Consider the following 26,752-nt stretch of genomic DNA (forward strand, 5'->3'; position numbering starts at 1 on the left):
ACATTTACTTTCTGCTCACACTACCCAGGTTAGAATTATTTTTAGTGGTATTTTAAGAACTTTATTTTTTAAAGCACAAATGAAGATGTTCTTAACTATTAGCAAGATTGCAAAACCAAATTCCTATTTGGATAGATAGTGAATAGGCCAGTCTTTAAGAAGGTCTGACATCTCTTAAACATAAGCAACTTTTCTACATAGGAGAGAAAAATAAGGCGAGAGTGGAGAAACCACGTACATATTGAAAAATGTACCAACTTCCAGCTACTCAGGTAACACTTTCTTAAATGATTTCTAAATAACAATTCTTTTTAAAAGTTCTCTTCTCACTCTTTCTGCCAACCCAGTCCCTCTGGCACTCCGTCTCTTCAGAAATAATCTGGGCTGGGGTAACATAGTGGAGGAAATGACATATATTACAATGTTTTTGCATGTGGTGTGGTCTGTTAATCTCTCTCTAAATACCTCATCTGGGCTAATTTTCTTTTTTTTTTTTCATAATGTCTGATGGAAGATATCTTATTTGATAGTCTGCAGCCCACTAGTCTGGGAATAAGAGATTTGGCTCAAGTCCACCCTGAAATTTATCTTTAGAGTTGTTTATTTATTCGTTCAGTGCTGAAGCAACCAGTTATTTGGCATTCCGTCAAATCCCAAATAATTTGTTTTAATTAACATTGTCCTGAAGCCTGTGGAAAAATCTGAGATCCTTTTATCCTATCCTCACATTCTGGATAATATAATCTGAAATAGGCCATAATTGTGCAATGCCAAATTGTTATGAAGTCCCTGAAATCCAGCGCTGCTCTTGGAAGGGCAGCTGACCCAAGTCCACATCCAAGAAGTATAGCGTTGATAGACAATTTGATGCAGAAAAGAAATATGTCCCGAAAAGGTACAAAACACCATTTATTCCCTATCTCTTCTGCCTCTTTCCTTTGGTTTCGACTTTATCACCAATTTTCTCCACCCCCAGAAAGCTGGGGAATAAGGCATTCTCTCTTCTTGCACCTGCAAGGACCTAAGCTAGCAAGATTCAAATGTTTTGTTTTTAATTTTGAATTGATTTTAGGGTTTGTAATTATACTGAAGAATGTTAATCCCAGGAAGGAAGAGAGAGAGCGATACCCGCATGTCCATGGGTAAAAACTGGGGCAAGTTTGTTAACATGGGAACTTAGAAGGAAATAAAGGAGAAAGAGAATCCAGGAAGCCCAATGATAAATTCTTCTCAACACTCGATTGTCCTTAACATCATTCTTTCCAGCAAGAGATGCTTAGATGCAACATTAAATCAGATGTTTCCCAATGACAGTGCGTGCTGTTGAGGGACGGGGATCAATGACCTCACTCATTTTAGGAACTAGCCTTAACACTCATCATCCTAGAGTCTGTAAATGCTGATTCCATGTTTATAATTCTAGTCAAGGACTTGACTCATTCTGTGGGTTCTCTTCTTCTTTTATAGTAATAAATATGTTTTTATGGGATCCAAGAAATGTCAGCCAGTTTATGTCACCATACTGTTATAGACTGTCATGTTATAGAGAACAGTGACAGTGTATTGTGTAGTTAATATGTACACATATTAATTCAGATATGGCTAATTAATTCTCATTAAGTACTTTTGTGACTTAAAACTGCATGATTTAGAGGAAGAATATTAACCAAGAATTTAGATAGATTTTTAAAAAGTTATAAATGTAAAAACAACCTGCTGTAGACTAGCCTCCTACTACCAGTTTTGGGTAATGATGGTGTGTATGTTATGACTCACTTCTTCTTACTGCAGTTATTAACATAATGGTCATTGGTTTTTATAATTTCCTTTCAATTTATTATTTTCAATGTGCATGATATAATGTATATTTGGATTAAAACAGCGTACATGTTTTCAATAAAGCAAAGATTGGTATGTGATAATCTTTGGAATTATTTACATGACTCCAGAGGTAGGGATGGACTTTTGCAAAATTACTTGACTGCCATCAACACAGCTTTTCAAACTGTTGGTTGGGAACAGAGATCATGATGGTTGTAACATACCCAAGCCAGGATGGTTGATTTTTCACATTCACTGAGCTGTTAGCATTAGAGAAACACAGTTTCAGTCTAATCAGAGAAAGCATAAAATGTGAAAGGTGCCATTACTGACCACTATTAGTAACACGTACAGAATCTGGGATCGAGAAGGTGTTACTTCCCCTAGAGCCAAAGCTGATAGCTCCAGCTGGAAGGTAGCTTTGATGGTAGAGCCATCAGCCCATGGATTGGTGTACAACCGTTTACTTGGGGGGTTGAACTTGACTGGATGAAAAATTAGATAATCAAAGGTAGATAAATAAGACCATGAGAAGTATAGACGAGCTCCCTTTTCGCCCTGAAGATTCTGTATGTGATGAATCAGGACTCACAGCACATCACCTGTGCATCTTTGCTAGGCGCTCTTCTGAAACAGCTGGAGTTTGATGTGACAGTCAAAGGAGGAATTGCTGCCTCAGGAAATGCTTTGCCTATGACTGATTGCTGAATGGCTGGCAAATTAATTTTGGCACCTTTCCCTAAGTCGTTTTGGTCCCATTCCTTCATTTTTCTGCTGGGAAGTGTGTATTCACATTACAGTTAAAAATACGTTAACAACACAAATGTGGAGAACAGCATGTACTATTTTAGGATGGAAGCTGTAGGCTGGGAGGGTTCCATTTTATAGAATAGAAATGATGCTGACATTCTCTGAGAGGAGGGCTGAACTCTCCTTTCATCTTGACTCAAAATCAATATTTCTTCTTGCTGACCTCTTGCAAAGTCATGGGCTCCAGGGCTTAAGATTTTGAGTCCTTGAGGAGCTTCTGTTTTGATATTTCTCCCTTAGATACTTAAATACAGCAAATCCTTCCTGCCCTACCCTCCACCCCAAATCCTTGCACCATTACTTCTCTACATATTTACCCTATTGTCTCTGGCAAGGGATGTGTTGTGGTAGGTGGTTATGGTAGGAGCATGAACTGAATCCTGTTTGTACCACTTATTAGCTTTATGACCTTCAGTGGTTTATTTAAGCTCTGTGTCTCAGTTTTGTCATCTTTTAAAGGGGAATCATAATGACAATAACTCACTCCATAACAAAGAGACAATAACTCTAGATCTCTTTGTATACAATCATTTCTCATGTTAAGCACAAGTGTTTAAACTCAACATATTTTACACTTATTTTTCTTTTCCTAAGAATGCATTTCATTGCTGCTGACAAAGATAAAAGGAATGTGTACTTTCAGTTTTGCTTTTAAAGAATAAATTAAAGATGCCATGCTTGAGACAGGTAGACCTAATAAGAAGTGATAAGTTAAGCCCTTGCCTTGGGATGAAGACTGAAGTTCTGTTGTCTCAGTCTGTGACACACTTGTGTCATAAGGTTGGGTGCTTGCTCCAGACTCCCCTGATATGATTGGCCTGTTCCTATTGTACTATCACAACTTGTCATTCTTGTCCTTAAGGATTAAAGAGTCTCAGTAATAATTAATTACTGATTCTTCTACTCTTACATTGTACATATAGGTTTTAAAAAATTATGATAAAATACATATAACATAAAATTTACCACCTTAACCATTTTTAAGTGTTTGTGTGTGTGAGTGTGTGTGTGAGTGTGTGTGTGTGTGTGTGTGTGTGTGTGTGTGTGTGTGTGGAACATGTCGAGTTATGTATGTGGAAATAGTGTTAAAGATATGGAAATCTTAAAGGGCTATGACAATGAATTTTAACTCCTCAGCATTTATACAGTCCATCCAATGCTACCATATCTAGCATTATAGATAGTCTGAGAATCTGCATAAGTATGTGGAAGAGGCATTTTGCTTTCTAGAACAGTTTGCTACATTTTTCCAGCTTTTTGACTTCCATTACTCAAGCATTTCGAATCAGTCACAAAGGCAAACTTGCAGTAAAAGAAATGTGGGAAAAATCAGTAAAAGTCAAATATATCTGGTGCTTTCTCCAGCAAAGAGAAAAATATGGGAAAATAAACACCAGTTTAAATAGTATTTAATCAGTAACTAGAACAGTTCCTAAGATACAAAATATGCTCACAAATATTTGCTGAATTAATAAATCAATTAAACAATTTTTACTAAGTTCAAAACCAACATAATATTATCTTATAAAGAATCTGTTTCTACTTATTTAAAGTTTAATAATTAACCTATAATAAAATTTGTTCTAATTAGTAGTTCCTTTAGAACATAGAAGCATGAAAATACTGACCATAGCTAAAAGAACGATATTAAAACCACATTAATTGAGGATTGCCACCAGTAATCAAAACTAATTGAGGTAAAGGTTCATATTTTCATTATTTTTGAAAATAAAGTGTAATATTTGGCAACATAAAGCACACATTATAAAAGGAACGTCTCTGCTAAGTTGTTGAATCCTTCCACTTCAGAATACTACTTGCCCATAAAGCTCTACTATGAAGATTTATAATTGGCAGTCCCTCATATAGTATCTTATATACAAATGAAACAAATTATGATAATATAAGGCCCAGAATATTCTATATATTTAATTAGTTACTAACGCATACTAGGCTTTCTTCAAATTAGTTAGAATTAATGACCTTTGCTTATAAAGTCAAGCATATCTTTTATTTGAAAAAAAGTTGAAGTCTTATGATTTGTGGAAATTAAAAAATTCGTGCTTAGCTAAACACATTGCAGTTAATTTTAAAAATCATACAGTTTAGTAGTAGAAATGGTTGAATGCCTTTTTTTTTAAACACTCCACTCTGGGGAAAGACCAATTTATAGATAAACAACCCATACCCAGCAGCATTGCATGGCTAATGTCTAACGTGTAGGAGTAGGTTAGAAGCAGCTCAAACTAATGAGGTTAACCCACATAATCTAATCACTCAGACTGAGCATAAAGCAGACAAATATCGTAGAAGCAAGGAGCATTCAATTTATTTCTAAATTATTTCTGGCTTTTGTATTACAAAGTGTCACCAAGTAGATTGTTAGTATGCATTGCCCACTGTTTCCCAGTCTCCTTCAACTTCAAGCATTGCATTTCCCCAGTTTACTGATTATTGGGCCATAGCCAAGATGCCTTTTAATTCAGCGTCAGCACAAAAAATTATTAAGATCCACTTCCTGTTGTCTGGGAAGCTCCCTTCAACCCCCTACCCTTATCCAACCTCCAGTGGAAATGAACATGGGAGACGGAAGCTTATAGATACCCAACAATCACATAGCTTGCCTGACTTAAGAATCCATGTGAGATCTCCAAGCTCCCAGAGGAGCTATGCATTCTTGATGTTATTTACATTATAATTTTTAAAGATGAATTCCAAGGCGAAATTCTTCCAGAAATGCCTAGCCCGAAGAGGGTTGTTGGGAAAACCAGTTGAACTTGATTAATTAGGAAAAAAAAAACAACAGCAACATATTTTAATGAAGATTGGGGTAAGACTGCTCTGAAACTAGATTTTCCTTTTTGTGATATTTAAGGTAGGGATGGGAAAAGCTTGCCTGACTTAAGAATCCATGTGAGATCTCCAAGCTCCCAGAGGAGCTATGCATTCTTGATGTTATTTACATTATAATTTTTAAAGATGAATTCCAAGGCGAAATTCTTCCAGAAATGCCTAGATGTATTGCTTCATTGTAATATCTATATACTTATTGTGAAAGCCTTCAGACAATACAGAAATCTATAGAGAAAAAGTGTTATTCTACATCTCAGACATAACAACTGTTAGTGTTTTGGTATAAAGATTTCTGGATTTTGCTGTGGCTTTACAAACATTCAGATAATTACAAGGTATTTTAAAAAGCAGGATCAGACTATACATGCTATATAGTAATGTGCATTTTTACATAATTTCTGTATGAACAGATATACATTTCATCATAATTGTTAATTCTTCTCTGTACTCCATTGTATAAATGTACCATTTATGGTTATTTCCAATTTTTTTACAAATAGAAAGGATGTTTTTTATACATATATCTTTTTATACATATACATATACATATATAATTGTCTACTTGTTTCTTTGCTATGAATACTTAATACTTGTCTGAAAGAATATGTACTTTTATATAAATTTTGATAAAAATTATAAAATTGCTCTCCAACAAAACCATATCACCTGCCCACCAATATTGCAGCAAGTCCCCATGCCCCTACACCCTTGGAAATCATACAGGTTTACAAAGAAGTGGTGCTTTAGAGGTGTTTCTAGTCTATGAGTTTAGAGTCATGGAAAGCTTCATGCAGGTGATGTGGTTGTGTTCCTGGTTGTTGAAGAAGGTCACCATCACATAACCAGTGCATTCATTTTTTTGCGAGATGGTATATAACTCAGGTTTTCCTTTTATAGCCTTCTGTAACATCTTAAACCCTCGTCTTGTTTTTCCCCTTTAGATTGAGGAAGACACATGGCAGAAATACTACTTGGAAGGAGTCTCAAATGAAATGTACACAGAATATCTCTCCAGTGCCTTCGTGGGTCTGTCCTTCCCTACTGTTTGTGAGTAAGTGACCATCAACCACTCTGAAACTATATTATTTAGCTCTTTGGCTCTCAGGGATATTTAATGTGCCTCTATCAGGAAAGATACTCCTCCACCTCTGCCTAGCATAGTTGGGACACTCGACAATTACCGGGAGTGTCCTGTGGGCTCGGCCTTGTATGATGGACAGGAAGGTGGGCCATTCCATGGTTCCTGCTTTGGGCATTTCTGCTGGACCTACGCTTCCCTCCAGTCCCAAGAATCTCAAGCTTGGATCTATCATTTATACTAAATTATGAACTGGAGTTTTCCTGCATGTCTTGACTTCTGCCTCTGCGATGTAGACACATTTATGAAGGGAAGCATGAACCCATATCTCTCTGATTTACCAGGGCAAAAATAAATCTCGCTAGCCTTTTGATGAAAGAAATTTTAATCTCTCTTTCAATTAAGTCAGATCATAGAAGCATCAGAGAAGTCATTGTTCAAAGTGTATTCACAGTTTGCTGATGAAACGAGGAACCACGTGTACCAGAAGGCCTTGAAAAAGTCCTTAGCAATTTAGCCCCCTACATGGACAACTGCCATGTTATAATAATAAGGCTCAGCTTCTCCTGATACTGGCTTAGCAGAATAGATTTGAGCAAGGGCAGGCCCTGCCCCTCAAGGTAGAATACGTGATCACCTGAGGAATATGATCCTCAGGAGCTCCAGGTGTCCCTGGCCCCAAGTAACTTCCACTATGACAGTGCCTCAGATTCCCCCACTTCGAATCTCAGATGTTGGGTTTAAATGAAATGGGCTTGGTTCTCTGCGGAAACACAAACTCCCAGAGAATACTGAGACATTTACCTGATCTGCTGACACCTTAGCAAAAGATTTGATAAATTTGGTCTCACTGATTACACACACACACACACACCCACACACACACCCACACACCCACACACCCACACACCCACCCACCCACCAGAAAAACAAAACAAAACAAAACAAAAATGAGAAGAAACAGGAATCTGGGCTGAAGGAGGAGAAAAGCTGTTCCCTTGTGCTGCCTGCCTGCCTACAAACCAAACTGACCTTCTAGGATGGGAGGTCTGAGGATAGTTTGGGGGCTCTTTGGTTCCCTTGTCTCATAGTTTTCTGTTTCGTGCACAGCAGAGAGGGGACGGAGAGCGTGGTAGGTCGGGGTTACCTGGAGACGCGTGTCAGTGAACACAGCAGGTGCACTCTGTCTGTCCCTAGGCTCAGACCCTTAGCAATTTAAAACGGTTTGGCTGTTTACTGAAATTTCTCACCCTCTCTCTAAGCGAAAGTTTAAATGCTAAATGGACTGGAAAAGTGAATAGGTAATTGATTCGGAAGGAGTTATTTTCTGAAAATGGATGCCCTATTGTAACTCCCATGTGTTCCTGTCTTTGAAAGCTATTTCTTTGTCTGCCACAAAAAGAAGTTAACCATTCAAAGGCATTGGGTCCTGGAACACTGAGGCTATCCCTGGGGATTTTCTCCACCTTGGAGCTAGGTCTGCTTAAGATAGAAAGCCTAAGCCTAGAATTCAGGACCTATAATAGAAGTTTGTTCTTTAAAAAGGCAATCGAGGCCTCCTGCATCTAATGAAGGGGCGATGTGGGCACATGGCAGAGCTGCCAGTGCCTGGAAGGGTCCTGTGGTGTTGGAGGAAATTGCAGGGAGTGTTTGAAACCCCCTTCCTTGGTCGTTGATTTTCCTTAGCTTAACTGGTATCTATATCGAACATGAGTGCTCCCTTGAAAGCCACCTTTCCCACTGCTTCTCTTATTTTGCTCTTGGGAACCAAATCAGTTCACAAGTGTTAACCTGTTGGGTTAGGACAGCTCTCCCTAGAAGCTGCAACTGGGATACCCACAGGGTAAATTTGACTCACAAATTCGCCCTCCGTAGTATTTAATTTCTTAAAATTTATTTGCCAATATTTCAAAATAGTGATATTTCACAGAAAAACTAGATCTCTGGCTTCTCTTGAAAATCTGATGAGCCAACACAGGACTTGCATTTCTACTACATGCAAACCGGCTCCAGTTTGCACTAAGGCAGGGTGTAGTGTAGGCCCTTCCCTCCCTGATGTCTGAAACGAAGCCAGATCTGCATTTACATCCCAGGCCTGGCCCTGTGGACTTGTAAGCTTGCCAGCTGTGCCCTGATGAGTGGTATGAAACTTCACTGCCCTTAAGGGCCAGCTCAAGAGCCGGACACTAGTGGCCGTTGTAAATATTTCCCTTGATTGATTTTCATGTTTAGAACATGTCCCGAGGAGGAGCACATCCCTCAGAAACACCTCGTTGTCAGAAAATTTAATATCTGTTCAGTACAGCTTCTGGAAAACAATAAAACAAACAAAAAAAACTTCTGGTGTGAATGAGAATGTGTTCAACTTAGTGCTATTATTCGTTTAACACAATGATACAGCAGAGGTAGAAATAATCAATAAAGAAAGGACATTTAATGAGATTTAGGAACATCCCAAAACATTGAAGCTCTCTTCAAGCATTTGATTATCTGGAGGCTTAATTATCTGTGTTTTCTACTTTAAATTAAGGAAAAGCCATAACTCAAAGTTACCAGCAGTTTAATGATAACATTCTTCAATTCAGGTTAATTAAAGCACAGCCATAATTAGAGTGTAGTGTTGTATATCACCAGGCTGGTGCATAAGTATTTTCATTACAGTAAGAATTGGCTATTCAATTTCAAGATGACATAAAGGATGCCAAAATATATTTTAAGCTGGTTTCTGTAGATGTAAAAGAATTGGGGATTATTCTGGGTATAATAAAGCACAGATAAAATATAAAGATTTTTCAGAGCAGTTTCTGTAATTATGCACAGCATTAAAACAATATGCAGCCCATAACATCTTAAAGCATGAAAAGAAATAAATTTGCTCTTCCCGTGGACTGGCAGAATGCCCCTCGCAGGGTGGTCCCTGCAGCAGAGAGCTTAGAGTTTTCTTAGAAGCTGGGAGAGTCATTCTATGAAAAAGGCAAGGAGGCAGGATAAATGGGTGAAAACTGAGGTCTTTTCCCAAGAGAACAGAATAGGGGAGGAGAGGCAGGAGGGAAAGAAGCCTCGCCCCGCCCTCCCTACCGCCCCCGACCAAGGTAAGGTTTTTAAAAATTTTAAGTAGAGGAGATGCTCTCTTGCCCAAAGGAGGTGCACCCCAGCTATATACTTTGACTTTGGAATTCTCTGCACTAGCTTTTTGGCTTTATTGTATGTCTTACCAGAGGATGCAGTTTTGTTCCAAAACAGCAACTAATTTAGATAAAATGCAGTATTATTTTAAAATATTTCATTTACATTTTCTTATTTAATCCTCACGACAATTCTGTGATGTTTAGATTAACATCACTATCCCTGATTTATAAATGAGGATACTGAGACTCAAAGGACTTTGGTTCCCCTTCCCAGGCCACCTAGCAGACAAGTTACAGAACCCGTATTCTGATTCTGGGGCCTTGTGCAGTTGGGAGCTGCTTAGAGTTGCTGCTAGATGAAAGCTGGCTAATTAAGAATCTCCAGGGGAGCTTATTAAATGGAGAGGTTTCTAGGTTACATCTTCCGATTTTAATATCTAGGGTAATGCCCCCAAATGTACATTTTTTTTACAAGCAAGTCAGGTTCTTCTAATTTAAAATCTGCTAACTGAGAATCCCCACCAACCCCATTCCTTCACACTACTGGAGGGAATAACCTCCTCATATTCCTCACTTTGGGCTCAGGGACTGGAGTCTTTCTCTCTGATTTTAGCCAAATCATAGAATCGTGGGTGGGCCACATCTTGTAAGCTAAAGTTAAGATTCAGGCTTTTTTGTGAGCTTCCTTGTCATCGTTCCTTCTCCACATAGGGCGATCTGCAATCTCCAGGGACATAGAATGGAAACTGTCCCCTACCATGCTGGGCAAAACATTGATTGCGCTTCCCACTCCCCATGCCTAATCCAAATCAGTATGGGAAAAAGATGTGGGGCACTCAGTCTTTATGCTCTCAATTATGTTTCTACTGGTGACCTTCAGAGCAATTTCAGGCTTGGGAGAATAGATAAGCATTAAATTCAGAGAAGCACAGAGGAAACAAGAAGTTCAGGATGCAACCCTCAAAAGTGCTTCTTGGCCTCTTTGGAGGTCATGGTGGCCATGTCCTGGACCTTACCCAGGCTGCCCTTGGGGTGTTCCTTTTAAGGCCAAGCAACTCTTGAGCATTTTCTCTTTGGTTTTTAGTAGCTGGCTTGCCCCTGGGTCTGTGTGGCAATGAGTGCAAGGCAAAGGAGCTTTGGGATCTAAAAGAGAGGGTACCATCTACTCTTCTCTGAATACCAGAAAACTGCCTTCCCCATTTCCCTCCTGCTCCCACCTTCCTCAGCTGGCGACTGTGGAGGGTGCAGATGGCTAGCGCCAAGCCTTCAGGAAGTGAGAGGCTGGGGTATAAGGCCATGTTTGCCACTAAAAAGCACCCTGTTTTTGAGCGGTTCCCATAATGGGATGCTGTGTGACGTCATAGAGTGTGAGCTGTGGCATGGCAAAGGCCAGGGGTCAAACCCCCAGATTGTCTACTTGCTAGATATGTGATTTGGGACAAAATATTAGATTTCTACATACCTTCTTCCTTGGATAGTTACCAGCTGCTTGACCTTGGACTTAGTACTCATCCCCAGTTTCCTCTTCTGTGATAGGAATGACATTACTTATCTCTCAGAACTAGCTAATGTTCTTTTCTCTTCTCTCACCTCTCTTCTTCCTATCATCACTCTATCCTGCCCCATCAGATATATAAAATAAGCACTGAGGAAGAAAGAAATACACTGTGGCATTTTCAGGTTACATTTACTCTTACGCTTTAGAAAATTCTACCATCAGTCATCAGTCAGTCAATTGAGTAGATATTTAATGAATGTGGGATATTTGTGCCAGTGTGCCAGGTGCGGTGCCATCTCTAGAGGGACCTGCAATTAGATTTGATCAAACATATCCACAGTAAAAGATTAATCACAATACTTATAAATGCCGAGTAAAGGATTGTTTCCTCACAACGGCTGCCTTCCGAGAGTTTGCAGTCTCGCTAAGGAAAATAATACCCATCCGCAGGGAGAGCCAAGCACCTATTGATGAGTGTTTGATGGATGCACACACTGGAGGACAGACACTGAGAGTTACTGGGAGAGAGAGCTTCCTGTAGGCTGGGGGAGACTAGGAGAGGCTTCAAAGAGGGCATAAAGAGAGAAAAGGGAATGCTAAGTGGTAGGGAGTCAACGAGGCTAGGACTACACAGAACTCACTCGACACCCTGGTCTCTGATATTTTCCAATGAGAGCAAATTAGTTTCCCCTTTAGATGAGCAAACGAGATAAATCAGACTTCTTTTAACATGATGTTTTTAGGGAGAAACAGTGACAGCATTTTTATCATGAGAACTAGCAAATGTGAGGATACACCCCCTGCCTCCAGGTAGGAAAATGAGGGCCTAGGGTAGAGGAGGGACGGGCAGGGGAAATCACAGTTTTAGAGGTTCGGCTGCTTCAAGAACATTATGTTCCAGGTTCTGAACCCCACAGTGAGGCTATTAGTTAGTCATTCATCACTTGCAAAATATGAAAACTTAATTGTATCAGGTTTTATAACTCAGAGGGGATTAGGACAAAGAATGTATTTAAAATACAGTGTCCCTCTCTGTCCCCCTGCAGCTTGATGGAGCAGTTAAAATTCAGATTTGATGAGGAGCATTTAATGCCTGGGTAACTTGGGGAGCTCTGATCAAATCTCTGCTGTGCTAAAAGGATTGGAGTTCTACCCGCAAGCCCAGGTGCAAGTGTGGATGCTTCTGCGCTGGTTTAAGACAGTGTGTGTGTGTGTGTGTGTGTGTGTGTGTGTGTGTGTGTGTGTGTTTCTCCATTCTTTTATCTACCTGCATTCAGGGCCCCTAATTCAGAAAATCATGTTCTCATCCTGTGTTGCTTTTCATGGGCAGATCTTTCCAGTGAAACCTCTTAAGGAAACATAAAGTTTAGGACTGCCTAGAGAAAGCTGAGTCTCCCCCCCACCCCCAATGAAAACTACAACTAGTTTATCTTGAGTTCTGCAACATCGTTAGTCTTTAGAGACTGACATACGAATTTGAACATGGAGCAGAAAGAAGCTGACAGACCTGATTGTTACAGGATAGATTTATTTAGCTAGGCTGCAGGAATGAGCATTTTGTGAGAATTTATGGAGAGGCTCAAGTCTTGGCTTTAAACTTATTTTCCTTCGAAGAACTGGCCCTATTCATGCAATTATTGAGGGATATTGTAATTAGGACTGAACATACATGAACACAGATAGGACTACAGTATTTATGAGTATTGCTACTATAGGAACCTAAAGGTGACCAATAATCATTCTACATGCTAGTGAATAAACCAGTGATCATAAAATCTACTAGAACCCTTAGTCGAAGGCTACAGAGGTGCTCGTAGGTCTAGAATTTTCTACAGGGTCAGGGAGGCAGTCCAGTTGGAAGTGAGATGAATGTTTGGGGTTTGACTTGATACTGGGTATGCACAAGAGCCAGTTTACATTTTATGTTTCTGATTAATAAAATAGCAAAGCTTTCTAAAAATGCATTTACTCATATTTTAGACAAATTCTAATTGTCCATATCAAAGAATGTAATTATTTTTAAATTTAAGTGTCTTAGGTGTGCTAGTAGGAGTATTGTGAATATTGAGTGTGTGTGTGTGTGTGTGTGTGTGTGTGTGTGTGTGTGTGTGTCTGGGTATTCTGAAGCCTTCCCACTCCACCTTTGTCAAAGCTATTGAGAAATGGAAGATGAACATCTCCATGAGCCTTTTAAATCATAAATCACTTCCATTTTCTTGGTGCTGAGTCTTACAAATTGCACTCTTTCAAATTTTCTTTAACTAGATGTTTCCATTTCGAGTGCCTGTCATTTAAAATCAGGGCTCCTAAATGTGAATCTTTTTCATTCTAGCCCCTAGATCCTAAAGCTCTGGTTCCCCATTGCCCAGTATTTACATCTGCACCCACTCTAATTATATGTATCAGTCTGGCATTCCCAGGGTCCCTCTGGATAACTGAAGAAGGGTTTGCGCTTTGGGTGGAGCTAGGTTTGGAGGGCACAATGAAAGCTGCCTCTTCGGCCCTCACCCACCTCACTCCTGGGTGAGTGATTTTCAGTCGCCCCAAGCCACACATTTGCATACTCTTCCTGAACACATTAGACGGTGCAAACTCTATGACAGGTTTCTATGCTTAATTCACACCAGCAAGCAATCTTGCTAGTCAAAGGGGCTGATTTAATGGCAAGAACAATTTATTTCCTTCTGGGTAGGTAGAAACAGTTGGACTCTAATTCTTAAGAGCCTTTGCTCAGGAACATCTGGGTTGAAACTACTATAGTTAACAGATGATGCTGGCAGTTTAAAAAAAAAAAGGCTTTGTATAATGTCGTTGTCAAATTTGGTAGACTTCTACTTAATAATTATCGAGAAAGCAATCTTACTTGTTATTACAACAGTTTTATTGCAGATTGCTGGTTTAAGACCTTTTTGTGACAAGTGGCATTTTTTTTTTCTTGAAAATAAAAAAGAAATCATTTCTATTCCCCTGTAATTATTTTTGCAGCCAGCAACAACTTCCTGCATTGGACATATTGGGACATTTTATTTTAGAAACCGAAAATTAAATTCTTGCTAACTTATGGCTGATTTCATTCTGTTTATCACACTGTGAAAGCTTTCTTGCTTCTTTCTTATACCCTGCCTTACCCTAGGCCTCCTTTCTCACCCCACCACAGTCCTGTAGACATTTAAACACTATAGACTGAGTAAAACTACAGAACTACTATAAGGATTGGATGAGCAAAGCCCATTTTGCTTTACCAAAAGAAAAAAAAATGGTGTTGAATAATGCAGGTAAATGTTTAATCTCAGGACATCAATTTTGGGTAGTCTGAAGGCACATTCTTGGGGGTGAACAACTTGTCACAGGATTTGTAGAGGGTCCCGAGGAAAACTTGCTGTCTGAATTTTAGACTTGTACTTACATCGTGGCATAGTGGATTAAAGGCAAAAATTAGATTCCCAGAGCGCATCGCTGCTGTTATTTCCTTCTACACCCCTTTCCCCCCAATCTGTCTGCTTCTACCAAATGAGACAAGTTAAGAAGCATCTTGTTTCATGATTCTATTATCACTTCCAAGCCTTCTCTGCCTAAACTAGACTTTTCTAGTTTGCCACTTTACCTCTTCTGTATTATTCCAGCAACTCGTGAGTTTCCGCTCCCCATTCTATCATATCTTTATGTAATTAGCATTTATTGGAAGCTTATGCTTTGCACTTTGCAAAATGCCAGGGAGACAAAGCATGCATCTTGCACTAAAGAAGCTCACAGTCTAGAGGGAAGAGAGATGAGTAAATAAACGATTACCGCACCATACCACACCCACTCCCCTGTTTATTCTCCTTGATTTGCTCTTCCCCACTGGACCCCCAACAAAGGTGGCACCTCTGCTGCAGCCTTAAGCCCAGTACCCTGACATTGGCCAATTCTCTGTGGCAGAATCTAATAGAAAACTGTGATTTTAACAAGGGGAGACAGTTCTGTTTCCAGTATAAATTGTAAATTACTCAAGATTGTTATTTTGCAAACATCCAGACATGACATGCTCTTAGAGCAGGAATTGAAAGCTTAGATGCCCGTAGGAGGAGAGTGAGGTGGTCCGAGATAGTAGGGAGTGGTGGGGACTGTGGTACACTGGTGCGCACGTGTTCCATCCAGAGGGGCAAGTGCTTCAAAGCTCTGATCCCTGTTAGCCATACAAAACGTAGCTGCAGTGTGGCCATATCTGATTAATTGAGGAAAGCTAAAAGGTTAGTTTTTATATAAAATCACCTGTTGGCATCTAATTCCAGTTTTTTAAAAACACTATGCTGACCAAACAGAACATGTGTGCATATTGGGCTTCTGGCCACCACTTCATTTCCTCCACTTTTATGAGAAACATCTGTGCAGCACTCTGCCTTGAGACTTGAGTTCCTCTTTTGACATCTCTACATAAATGTTGAACCTTGAACAAATTGCTTGATTTCCACTTTTGGCTTTTCTACGTAAAGGCCATTTGACCTTGAGCAAGTCACTTTCCCATCTTTGGACTTCAGTTCGCCATCTGTATGAGAAGGGCAGAATAAGCCAATCTTAAAGGGCCTAAGTCTGAAAAATCTGTGGTTGTGTCACTGTTTGTATATAATCACTTTGTATACATCACTCTGTCCCCCGACCCATACCTTTGTCCCTTTGGCCAGTGAGGAAAGGCTCGTTTTGGGTCAAAGAGCTTCTTAAAAAGAGGCTTCTATAAAGCAGTATAGAATCATCTTAGATAGAGATTTGAAAGTTATGAAAGAGGACTCAAAGATCTGCTGGTACACCCCCTGCTGGTACACCCCCTGCTAGGTTATGAATGTGCACAAGGCGACGTAGATTTTATTGACTTTCCTGCCTTGGAAAGCTTCTTTCTTTTCATATCTAGTTGGTAAATGGTATGGTAGTAGCTAGCAAGACATAATTCATTATTACTATGAACTGTTTCTTCCCTTCTCACTAGTAGGATCAAGTCGTTAAAGCAGTTAAGATCCTTGATCGCATGAACTACCAGAGTCACACATTGAAGTGGCCATTGCTCATGGGATATCAGTAAATTGTCCTCTTCATGATTTGTACTAAGTTAAGAATAGACTTCTCCTTGAATTTTTGGCATTTAGCTGTTATTTACATTAAAAAGTAGTTACTTAATCTTAGTAATTTGGTTCAACAAATATTGCATAAACCATCCGATATTTTAAACAAGTTAAGCCCCAGAAGTAATAGCCCCATAAAGGGTGCGTGTTAGCCGTGCTCATTGGGACATAAATTAAGAAGAGCATTTTTCCAGCTGTAGTTGGATACATGGGTTGGTGTTTCAGCAGACTGCATAATCAGCACAAAGCCCAGGCCATTAGAGTCTGCTGGCAGGAATCAGAAAACCTGCAAATCATCGGGAAATCCCAAATATGCCTGGATGGAAGTGGTCCTTTGAAATCTGACTGTTGAAAGCAATATGGGTGACCATGACCTCACAGGCAGCAATTGGTCTTATGCCCTCCAGAGAGCATGAAGCCTTCATCAGCATTTTACCTGTAAGCAACACACTCACAAGTCTAACACATCTGATTAGGGCACCTTGCTATTTTAAACCAACCCAAAGCTTCCCATTCCACTTGGAATAAGCTACAGACTCCTTGCTGTGGCCAGCAAAGTCTTCGTGATCTTGCTCCCACCTAGCTCCTCAACCGATCATTATCATAATTGACTTTGCTCATTCAACCGTAGCCTTGATGGTCTTATTGCCGGTCCTTAAACACCCCTCGTATCTTTCTGCCTCAGGGCCCTTGCATGTGCCCTATCTCTACTCCTATAGAATGTTCTTTCCCCAATTCCTCTGATTGCCTGCTTCTTCTCATGACACTCCGATGCTCTGTGCTTTAGCGTCACTTGCTCGGAATGGTCCTCCTGGAACACTGCAGATGACAAACCTTCCCAGTTACTCTTTATCCTCTTAGGTGTTTTATTTTCTTTATAATACTTGTCCTCATCTTGAAATTTATTATTTATTCACTTATTCATTTGCTTATTGCCTATCTCTCTCAATACAAAATAGACTTCATTAGGGGTGAAGATATATATTCTGCCAAATATCACCTGAGACCTTGGCAAGTTACATGGCCTTTCTGAGCCTTAGTTTCATCACCCGTAAAAGAGAGAGATCAATAGAAGCCTTAATAACCGGGGTAATATCTTTCTCTTAGGGATACTGTGAGGATTAAATGAAAGCACCAAAAAGGCCCCGACCTGTGACCCAGCACACCCTTACCCTTCTGATGCAGGACCTAATAACCATTAACTCACTTCTCAATCTATCAGGAAGTCTTTAGGACATAAATGATAATGCCCATTATAAAAACACAATTATAATGTATATATTTTTTTGTTTATGTGAACTTTTATTTCTGAGCATATAAATATATATTTTTACCTAATCGTATCATGCATTTACATATTTATATCTATATAAGAGTATTTGTTGATCTTATACTTTGAAACATTCTTCAAAGTGTCATTTTGAATGCTAACATATACCATTATTGTACCATACTTTATTTAACCATTGTCTTATTACTGGACATTTAAGTTGCCTTCGAATTTTTTACTTTGTATAAATATTACTACCTTGAACATTTTTATGCGTAAGTATTTTACTGAACCTTTTATTATGTTCTCAGGCTTGAACCCCAGTAAGTGGAAATCTTTTTTTGAGCTTGTCTGTATCAGTGGTTCCATGTACAGCACTATGCGGAGTTCCAAACAAGACCAGAACTCTTAAAGAGGTTTTGCTGGTTGAGGAGACAAAGTTCAGACACATGAAACAATAGGTAGCAACCACAGCCAGACTGACTAAGGGCTAGATGATGTAGTTTGTAGGCAGGGTGCTGAAGGAGTTCTGAGAATAGAAAGAAAATCAGAGAGCAGCAGTAGCTGGAGAAGACCTCCCTAGGAGGTTGGATTTGATGTGGGCCTGGGTCAGGATGGGTCAGGAAGAGAGGAGAGGACATTCCAGGGGGCAGTATCTGCATCAGTGAAGGCACGGAGGCAGGAACAAGCCATTCTCAAAACTGTCTGGGCTGCGGACAAGAGCAGCAGGCAGATGAGGAGAGACAGCCTGGATGGAGCCAGGAGTGACGGTGCCGCAATCATGTGCTGGGCAGTTACACAGAAGCTAAAGATTATTACCCTCATTCCCAGCACATAGGGGTCTGCTCGGAACAACAATATGAGCCATTTGTACAAAAGACCAAAATGGAATCCAAATAACAGGTCCAGCTGCTCCAAAGGCCTCCCTCCCCCTGCAGTTAACATTTTACTACCCAACTGAGTAACTAATGAATCTGGCCCAGCGTAAATCCCCAGGCACAAATTCCTGCTTGGGGTCTGTGTCTAGACATCCAGACCTGAGTGCAATTTGCACTTTGAACATTCAGCGCCTTATCACTTGCAAGAAATCAGCTTTAATGGGGAAGAGGAAAGGTGTTGCTCACAGCCCCCTCTCTTTGGCACAGTGATCGTAGAATGAGAGTGCCTTGGATAACGACTGCATTAGTTGATCGAAAGGTCATAACGGTGTTTGTTATGTGGCTCTGGTTCTTCAGAAGCACTGACTGAGAGGTTTCTCCATCTTATTGCAGGCTGTGTTTTGTGAAGCTCAAACTCCTAATGATAGCCATTGAGTACAAGTCTGCCAACCGCGAGAGCCGGTAAGTTTGCTACAACTCAGCGTCCGGCTGACGTTCATGATGGTGAGAGTGTACCCTCGGAACTTCTTTCTTAGGCATTATTTATTTGTTTGCAACCCTGATGCAGCACCACTCTAATCCTAGGACACATTTCAAGGCATGCTCAACCAGACACTGCTATTTCTGTCCTAGAGCCGCCTGGCATTCTGAGTCTCATTGGGCAGAGAGTGTTTCTTCGGGGGAAAGGGCTGAGACATTCAAATCTCCATCTGATCATGCCAACTTACACTTTTTACTCTCTCAGCATAAAACCGGGACAGACACTGTCCTATAACCCCTTTTTACTGTCATGAGCACAAAGCAGGTGGACTCTGGCCTCCTTCACAGCAGGCTTGGGGCAGAGCTATGATGGGAGATATGAGCTCTCTTGATAGCCAAATTACAAGCAGCCTATTGTGTACCATATGCGCTTCTCCCGGTGCAACCGAAATCCAGGTGGCAGAATATCAACTTCATGCAAATTAACCAGGAGAGCAGGGCTCAGAGGCAGGGACCCTTTTTATTTATTTATTTTGTACTTAATTATGTGCAAATCAGACTGATGAGAGATTAGGTCTGGTTGAAATAGATAACGCCCCAGTCAATATATGAGTTCACACTGGAAAAAGGAATCCTCATGTTAATATGGAATTTTGTTGATGGAATTGTATATGTATTACAGATAAAATAGAGATGATTTTTTCTCTCTCCACCCCCACCCCCCATTCTTATTAATCGTTTTGGAAGAGAACTCACTGAGAAATGCTCAGGCTTTTGTCCTCTGAAATGACATCCATGGTTTGTTTCTAGCTATAGTCAATAAGTCTCCCTTAGATGCCCAAGTGCAGAGTGCAGGTACCCTCCAACATACACCTTAATAACTGAGCAGAGTATAGGTTCCTGCTATCATCATTTAAGTTTTCATTATCTGGATGAATGACTCAATAAAGCCAGACTTCCAAATGTGCAATCTGTGAAAAAAAAAAAAAAAAACTGGATTGTAAGAAAGTCAATCCAATGTTCTCTGTCACCTTAACTACCAGATCAGATTGCTCACAATCTGATCAAATGTTAAGCTGTTTTGAAAATCCAAATCCACCAGAAGGAAGAAAAAATGGTAGATTTGGTGGCCACATGTAGAACATGGCCATAGCAGGTAGAAAATATGTATGTAGATACGCATTTTCCTTTCTGTGTTGGCAAAGTGAAGAATATTATTTACAAAAAACAAAAACGAAAACTGAGCATCCTGGCTATTTCCTGTACAACAGATAACGCAGATGTTTCTGGGACTGCCGCTTGCCCATGTTGTTGCCAGTAGTCTCCTGTACCTGTCTAGGGGGAAATGTGTATCCTGGATTTTTGCAAATGATATTCTTTGTCTTGCCAAGTCAGTAAATCTTTGTGTAATTCAGTGTTCTCTCTTTATCACTTTTGTGCATTTCTCAAAAGTGTCATAATGTGAGTGACTCTTCTGGAATAATTTCATGGCAGGAAACTTCACCCTGAACCTTGACTGGTCATCTCTCACCTGCCATTTTTCGGTCACAAGAAGGGAGAGAGAAGGGCTGTTAATGGTTTTGTGTGAATGCGCTGTCACCATTCTAAGAAAAATGACTCAGAGCTTTCCCTGAAGACAGAATCTTTTCTTTGATGGACTCTCCGATTAATTCATAAATCAGAGATGTTTTCAACAAAGCCATATTTACAGTTAGAGGTTTTTGTTTGTTTCGTAAAAGGGCAAAAAGAACTTTGGCTTTGATTTGGCTTTCTGTGTGCCGTTGCCAGCTTTAATCCTCAAATGTGGCTTGGTCTCAGTGTGGAAGCTCATTGGTTCTTGTGGAAAAAGGTGTGTTTGAGGGAATGTGGATCACGCCTCTGAGAAAACACAGGACTTATCAAACACAATATCCGTGTTTAAAAGAATCAAGTGTTGGACCCTTCCCTAGATAACAATTTTGATTTTTGATGTTTTTCTTCACTTAAAAATTCCCCGTTTCTTTTCCTCTCACATTTTCTCAGTGACTGGGTATTACAGTTGGGAGAACCATGCTTCTCCTTCCCACCCCCTCGCTCCAACCTGTGTTGAACTACCTCCTTTGTTGTTTCACCCCATGATATTGTTTCCATGCTTTGCTGAAAAACTTTGTTTTCACGTGCATCCTTCAAATAATTTGAAACAAAGGTTTTATTCCTTCTTTTCTTTCTGGTGTCAGTCAATTTATTATCAAATTGTTTGATTTTAAATTCTTTTCTTGTCGTTTTGCAGAAGCCGAAAGCGGTATGCACTCTTCGTTAACTTTCCTCCCAATCTCCACCCTCTATCTTCACTTCTAACCACAGGACTAACCATTTGCCAAGAATTCAGGAAGATAGAGATTATATATATGCGTATATGTATATATAATCTCATTCCCTTGTCTAGTGTATATATATTTATATATATTTATATACGTATATTTATATATAAACTCTTCTCCAACTTAGAGTACCTAAAAATGGAAAGTAGCATATTGCTTTTCTTGTTTGATTTGTTGATTCTTTCAGATGACGCACTAACTTCTTTGCAGGAAACCTAAAAAAAAAAAAAAAAAAAAAAGGCACAATCCTGTTTTCAGTCATGGCACCAATGATGGGAACAAATGCCATTCAAGTTGAAAAGGAGGACGCTTCTCTCCAGCCTTTGGTGTCTGTTTCTGTCCTGTCCTGATGTGTCTTGGTGTCCACCAGACTCTGTGGTGCCATTTGTCTATATACCACATCCACATTCCCAGTCACCTCCTCCTCTCTGTGTCCACTTTCCAGTTTATAGAGCAGAATTTATGTCCTTTTATCCACAAAACAGAGACCAAGCCCTTACACTTAACTCTTTTTTCCTTATGCTTATTTTGATAACATTTTGCAGATTTTATTTATTGGGCAGTACTCAGTACAGACTTAGGATACTGCTACTAAATTGCCAGATCATCACATTTGATTTACTGAACGAGTACTGTTTATTGAGATGAACGTATGGCTTTATGTTTTTTCTAGTGTGTTTGGGCATATTTCTTAATACGAAGTATCTCAACTTTCACCATGTGACCTCACCCTATTTTGCTGCTGTTATATGTTGCATGAAGCATGACCAAATCCTCATCGATAACTTTTTTTGAAAAAAGTTTTTAGGTTAATATTTTTGGTGTAGCTTTTCAATAATGTGTTCTCTAAGGAAGTATTGTTGAAAACATACTATTGAGATGCTTACTTGTTCATCTTCTCAAAAGTTGTTTTTCTCTGTGATTGTAATCACTGTCACACGTTTGTGTTTGTAATTGTGTGCGAGAGTGTGTGTTTTGTGTGTGTGTGTGTGTGTGTTTATTTGTCTGTAACTCCTTCCAAAGTCAGTTTTTTTCTGTGATATTTTGAGTAGTTGTGTGAAAATAGAGGTGGCTTCCTGTCAGTTTGGTATTATTGATATGATCCAACTGCAAGAAGTTACTGCAACATTTTGCATCTTCAAAGGTCCACAGTGGTTGCACCTCTGCTGTTGGCTTTTGGCCTTTGAGTCCTTTTATCTTGTGGTGAAGGCATGTTGTGATGTAGGCATGACTTGTCCTAAAGTGTGCCAGAAAGTAACATGGCTTGCTCCCAGAACTAAATATCCAGCATTGTTCTGTCTAAATGAACTCTCTCTTCCCCATCTCATATGGATACTGTTTTTCTTATGTGCAAAATCTGTTTTAAAATGACATTTCTAAAATTATTGAGATGGATTCAGGATAAACAAGTCCTTGCCCCTATCATTGTTGGACCACAGTGGTGGTCTTTTGAGTATGACCAACTGGGAGCAATCTTCATTATGCTGTCTCTGTGTAAGTGAACTGGGCTCAAGTATATCGAAGCATGGAATGCACACTGTGAAAAGTGTGTGTGTCTAGTTGTGTGGGACTCCAGCAGCATATATTTTAATGCCCAGAAGAAGTGAAAAGTTCCAAAAAGGCAGTAAGATTTGAGATTTGGGGTTTCTGTAGGCTGTGCCCCTAACACAGCCCATAAACCCCTCAGTTGTACTCCCTGAGAGGGGAAACAATAAGTTCCAACAAAGTTCCATCCAAATAGAAATAGTATATGACCTTGTGTAGTCTAAGAGCCACTTTCAGTGGCATGATTCCTCTGGGCGCAACACGAACTGAAGCCCTAGATGGTTCTTATTCTCTCACTGTAGTTAATGAAGTCCCATTAGCTTGCTAGACACAGATATAATTACCATGTTATCAAGTACAAACTACGTTCTCATGTGAGTGATATTTTTGTAATTGCTCAGGGAATGGTACATTACACCTACTTGAAATCGAGTGGAGAGGAGAGATACATACCTTTCATATTTATCCATAATGGATAGAAGTTTTCTTTAAAAAAAACTATGTTTTAGTTGAATTACTAATCATCAGTTGTCTCTAAAAGCAGCAAACAAGTGAAGTTTATGATAATTGAAGAAGAAATAACTAGATGTTTCCCAGTTGTTATGTGTATGTAAGTGGTAGAGGAAGGGAGTAAGTCATTTTGCCCCATCAAACCTCAAATCTCCACCGTGACCAAAATTCAGATACACAGGGAAATGCATCACAGCTTGAGACCTGGAACCCCTCCTGGAAGAACCTGACAGTGCCATGTCCCTGGTGGACAGAGCCCTGCGGGCCAGGTTCACGTGAATGTGTTTTATGTTTAGGAACACGTATTTCAGTTCAAAGCAAGTGGCGTTTTCATTATTGAAATCAATTGCTCCAACTCCCCAAGCGGCTAGCTGTTTATATATTTGTGTATTTACACATTTATACTTAATGTCTCTGGGATATTGTTGGCTCATTTGCCACCCCCCTAGAAGAGGTGTGGTTGCTTCTTTGTTAGGCCTGACTGATAAGAACTATAGGTTAGTCTTTGAAAGAACAACTGTGATTGACTACCTTTGTCTTTACTAGAGAAAGAAAGGAACACTTTGGAACTGAGACCAATGACTCATGTTTTTCACTCATTCCACAAATAGTTGAAAAGTGCCTATTACATGCAGGGCTCTCAGCTGGCTACTATGATAAAGTTATCTATAAAAAGTAAATGAAATATGATCATGCTTTATATTCCTTTACTCAAGTATGAGTATATATTTGCTCTCTATAGTGGGCAAGGAGTCAAAGAATAAGCCTAGATACAAAACTAAAGGAAAAAAAAAGAAAGAGAGAAAGAGAGCGCGAGTAAGAATCCTTGGGGGAAGGGACCCCACCAGCCCTTTGCCTCTGGCTGTCATTGAATGTTTTCAGTTGAAATTAACAAGGTCATAAAAGAAAGAGGATAATTTATAGATCGCTTGAAATGAGAGAAAGTCCACCTCTGCCAAGAAGATGTCCCTATTGGAATTCTGCTAATTGATATATGGACTTTTTTCTAAGAGATTTTCTTGATTCTTCACGTGACACGTCTTGATGTTTATCTCTGATAAGCTAGTGAAATAGACAAAGTTGGAGCCAGAGGCCGATTTAAAGTGATACACAGGGAGGGAGACTTTTGGAAGTCACAAGAACAAAGAGACCTAACACTGGGTATTTTAAGAGATGTAGAATCTTTGTAAAGATTTACATATTCCCATTAGGAGGTCAATAACATATCCTAAGGATAGTAGGTACTTTTTAGAAAAATGATTACTTCTGTCTAGTATTCTTATCTTTTCATATTTTCAAGAAGAGGAAGGTTACTATTTTATTTAAACTTTCTACATTTGGAATGCATATTGAAGACTTAATGTCTAAAATATCAAAAAGAGTAATATATTTCCTTAAAGAGTCTTTAAAACTTTGTATCCTTACACAGAGTGTATTATATGCAGTGGTCCCCTGCAATAAGACACATGTGTTTCTTTACCAAACCCTTAACTATATGAGTGGAATCCAGCATAATGAGCATCTTTATGTATCTAGATTTCTTAACTTCATTATTCTCAAGAGCTGGGCTCACTCTTTTCATTGCCACCCAGAAGACTATCTTAGCCTGATCTGAATTGAATAGCTGCAAATGATACAGCCTCACACCTCAAGTGGAGGCGGCTTAAAGCCTTTCATCCCTGTCTAAGTGAGAACAAGAGAACATCCTAGACTCGTGTTATCAGTGCTGTACTAGGAGATGCTTTCAGTGCTTTACACCAGCGGTCCCCAACCTTTTTGCCACCAGGAACTGGTGTTCCTATGAGATGATCTGAGGTGGAGCTGAGGCAGTGATGCTAGGTAGCACTGAGGAGCTGCTGCAAATACAGACGAAGTTCCTTTCACTCACCTGCCACTCACCTCCTCCTGTGCGGCCCAGTTTCTAACAGGCCAATGACTGGTACCTGTTCACTGCCCAGGGGTTGAGGACTCTTGCCTTACACAATTAGCCATAAGGTTTAAGGAACATAGAAGTACTCCACTGTGCAGCTAAAAGCCAGTCCACATTAGCCCATCTCCAGATATAGTATAGGAATAAAATGTTACACATACTGTCTTCAGTAAAAAGGTCTTTCAATACCAACAGAGTGTCTCTTGGTTAGTTTCTTAGCACCAAGGGCAAGATGGAGAACTGATGCTGTGAGAGATTACTTACCTTTCATGTAGTCGTTGTAATTACCCTGCTTACTATTAATAGTGACCATGTATTAAGCATCTGCTATGGAGAGGTCACTCAGCACACAGTATACACTTTAATTCTCTCAGCAATACTGAGCCATAGTGGCATCCACATGCCCACGTCCAGGACCTGAACCCTCAGGCCTGACATCTGCTTGCTTAACCATCAGCAGCAAAACTGTGATTTGAACACAAATCTGCCTTATACCAGTGCCCAAATCTTTCCTCTCCACCATACTAACTTGACTGAAGGAAGCTCGAGGGCTGTAATAAATTTTCTTAACCTGCAGTCTCTGGAGTGACAATCTCAAATTTTCATGGTAGGCCAATTCTTGTTCACTGTTGATAAAGAACAGAGGAAATTAAAAGAGACTTTTCATTGATGGGAACCTCGCTATCACCACCATGACACAGTGGGATCGATCATTGGAGTGCAATTAATGAAGCATATAATGTAAAAAAGGGAAACGGGTTCTGTGTGAGGCTTGTTTTGTGCATATATGTCACCAAGACATTGATGAGTGTCAAATTTCCTCTTTTGAATTACGTTGTTGAAATCATGATAGGATTTTTTTTTCACTCAGAAGCTTTTTCTTACACTCTTATGTGAATACATGTCAACATGTAGAATTTTTCAACTTTAACATTAAATTAGCTCTTTTAGACTCCAGCAGTACCGGGAACTTTTTGGAATTTTTTGTTATGTTCTTGTCCATTATTCTGAAGTGCATAGTTCTTTACCCTGTAACTTCATCTCATTATGGTCAGGATGTTTTATTAGAAGCCCTGCGTTCCATTTCATGGGGCCAGCTAAGGAAAATAAGACAATCCACTTAAAACGAAATACCCTTTTTGCTTTTTTTGCAATAATGAATGATAAAAGGAACAATAACCACTAGGCATTGAGACTTCTGTTCATTATCTCACTTAATCTTCTGAAGAAAGACTAGGATTATTATCATCCCCATCTTGTAGGTGAGAAAAATGAGTTCCAAGGAGGTTTAGTAACTTGCCCAAAGTCAGACAACTACTAAATGGCAGTGCTGGAATTTGGACTCAATTTCTGCTTGCAGAGCCAGAGTATACCAGCAATATCTTGAAGGAAGCGGGTAAGAAAGTGTGCAAAATCCAGATTGCTGCCTTTCTAAAACATTGCATTTAAATGTCTTTGAAAAAGGAATCCGTCTTAATCGTAAGCTCTCACTCTT

The 26,752-nt window shown here is 39.7% G+C and overlaps 1 protein-coding gene across 5 annotated transcripts in view; it reads left to right on the top strand.

Annotated features, from left to right (window-relative positions):
* KCNMA1 (potassium calcium-activated channel subfamily M alpha 1) overlaps window positions 1–26,752 on the top strand; it is a 686,137-nt gene that overhangs the window by 522,379 nt on the left and 137,006 nt on the right. For all 5 annotated transcript variants that reach the window (XM_025049379.1, XM_025049381.1, XM_025049380.1 and 2 more), the window contains exons 15-16: window positions 6,426–6,535; window positions 18,826–18,894. In XM_025049379.1, coding sequence (XP_024905147.1) covers window positions 6,426–6,535; window positions 18,826–18,894 — 179 coding nt within the window. The remainder of the gene's footprint in view (window positions 1–6,425; window positions 6,536–18,825; window positions 18,895–26,752) is intronic.

This window comes from Pteropus alecto, unplaced genomic scaffold (assembly GCF_000325575.1).
Source record: "Pteropus alecto unplaced genomic scaffold, ASM32557v1 scaffold155, whole genome shotgun sequence".
NCBI lineage: Eukaryota > Metazoa > Chordata > Mammalia > Chiroptera > Pteropodidae > Pteropus > Pteropus alecto.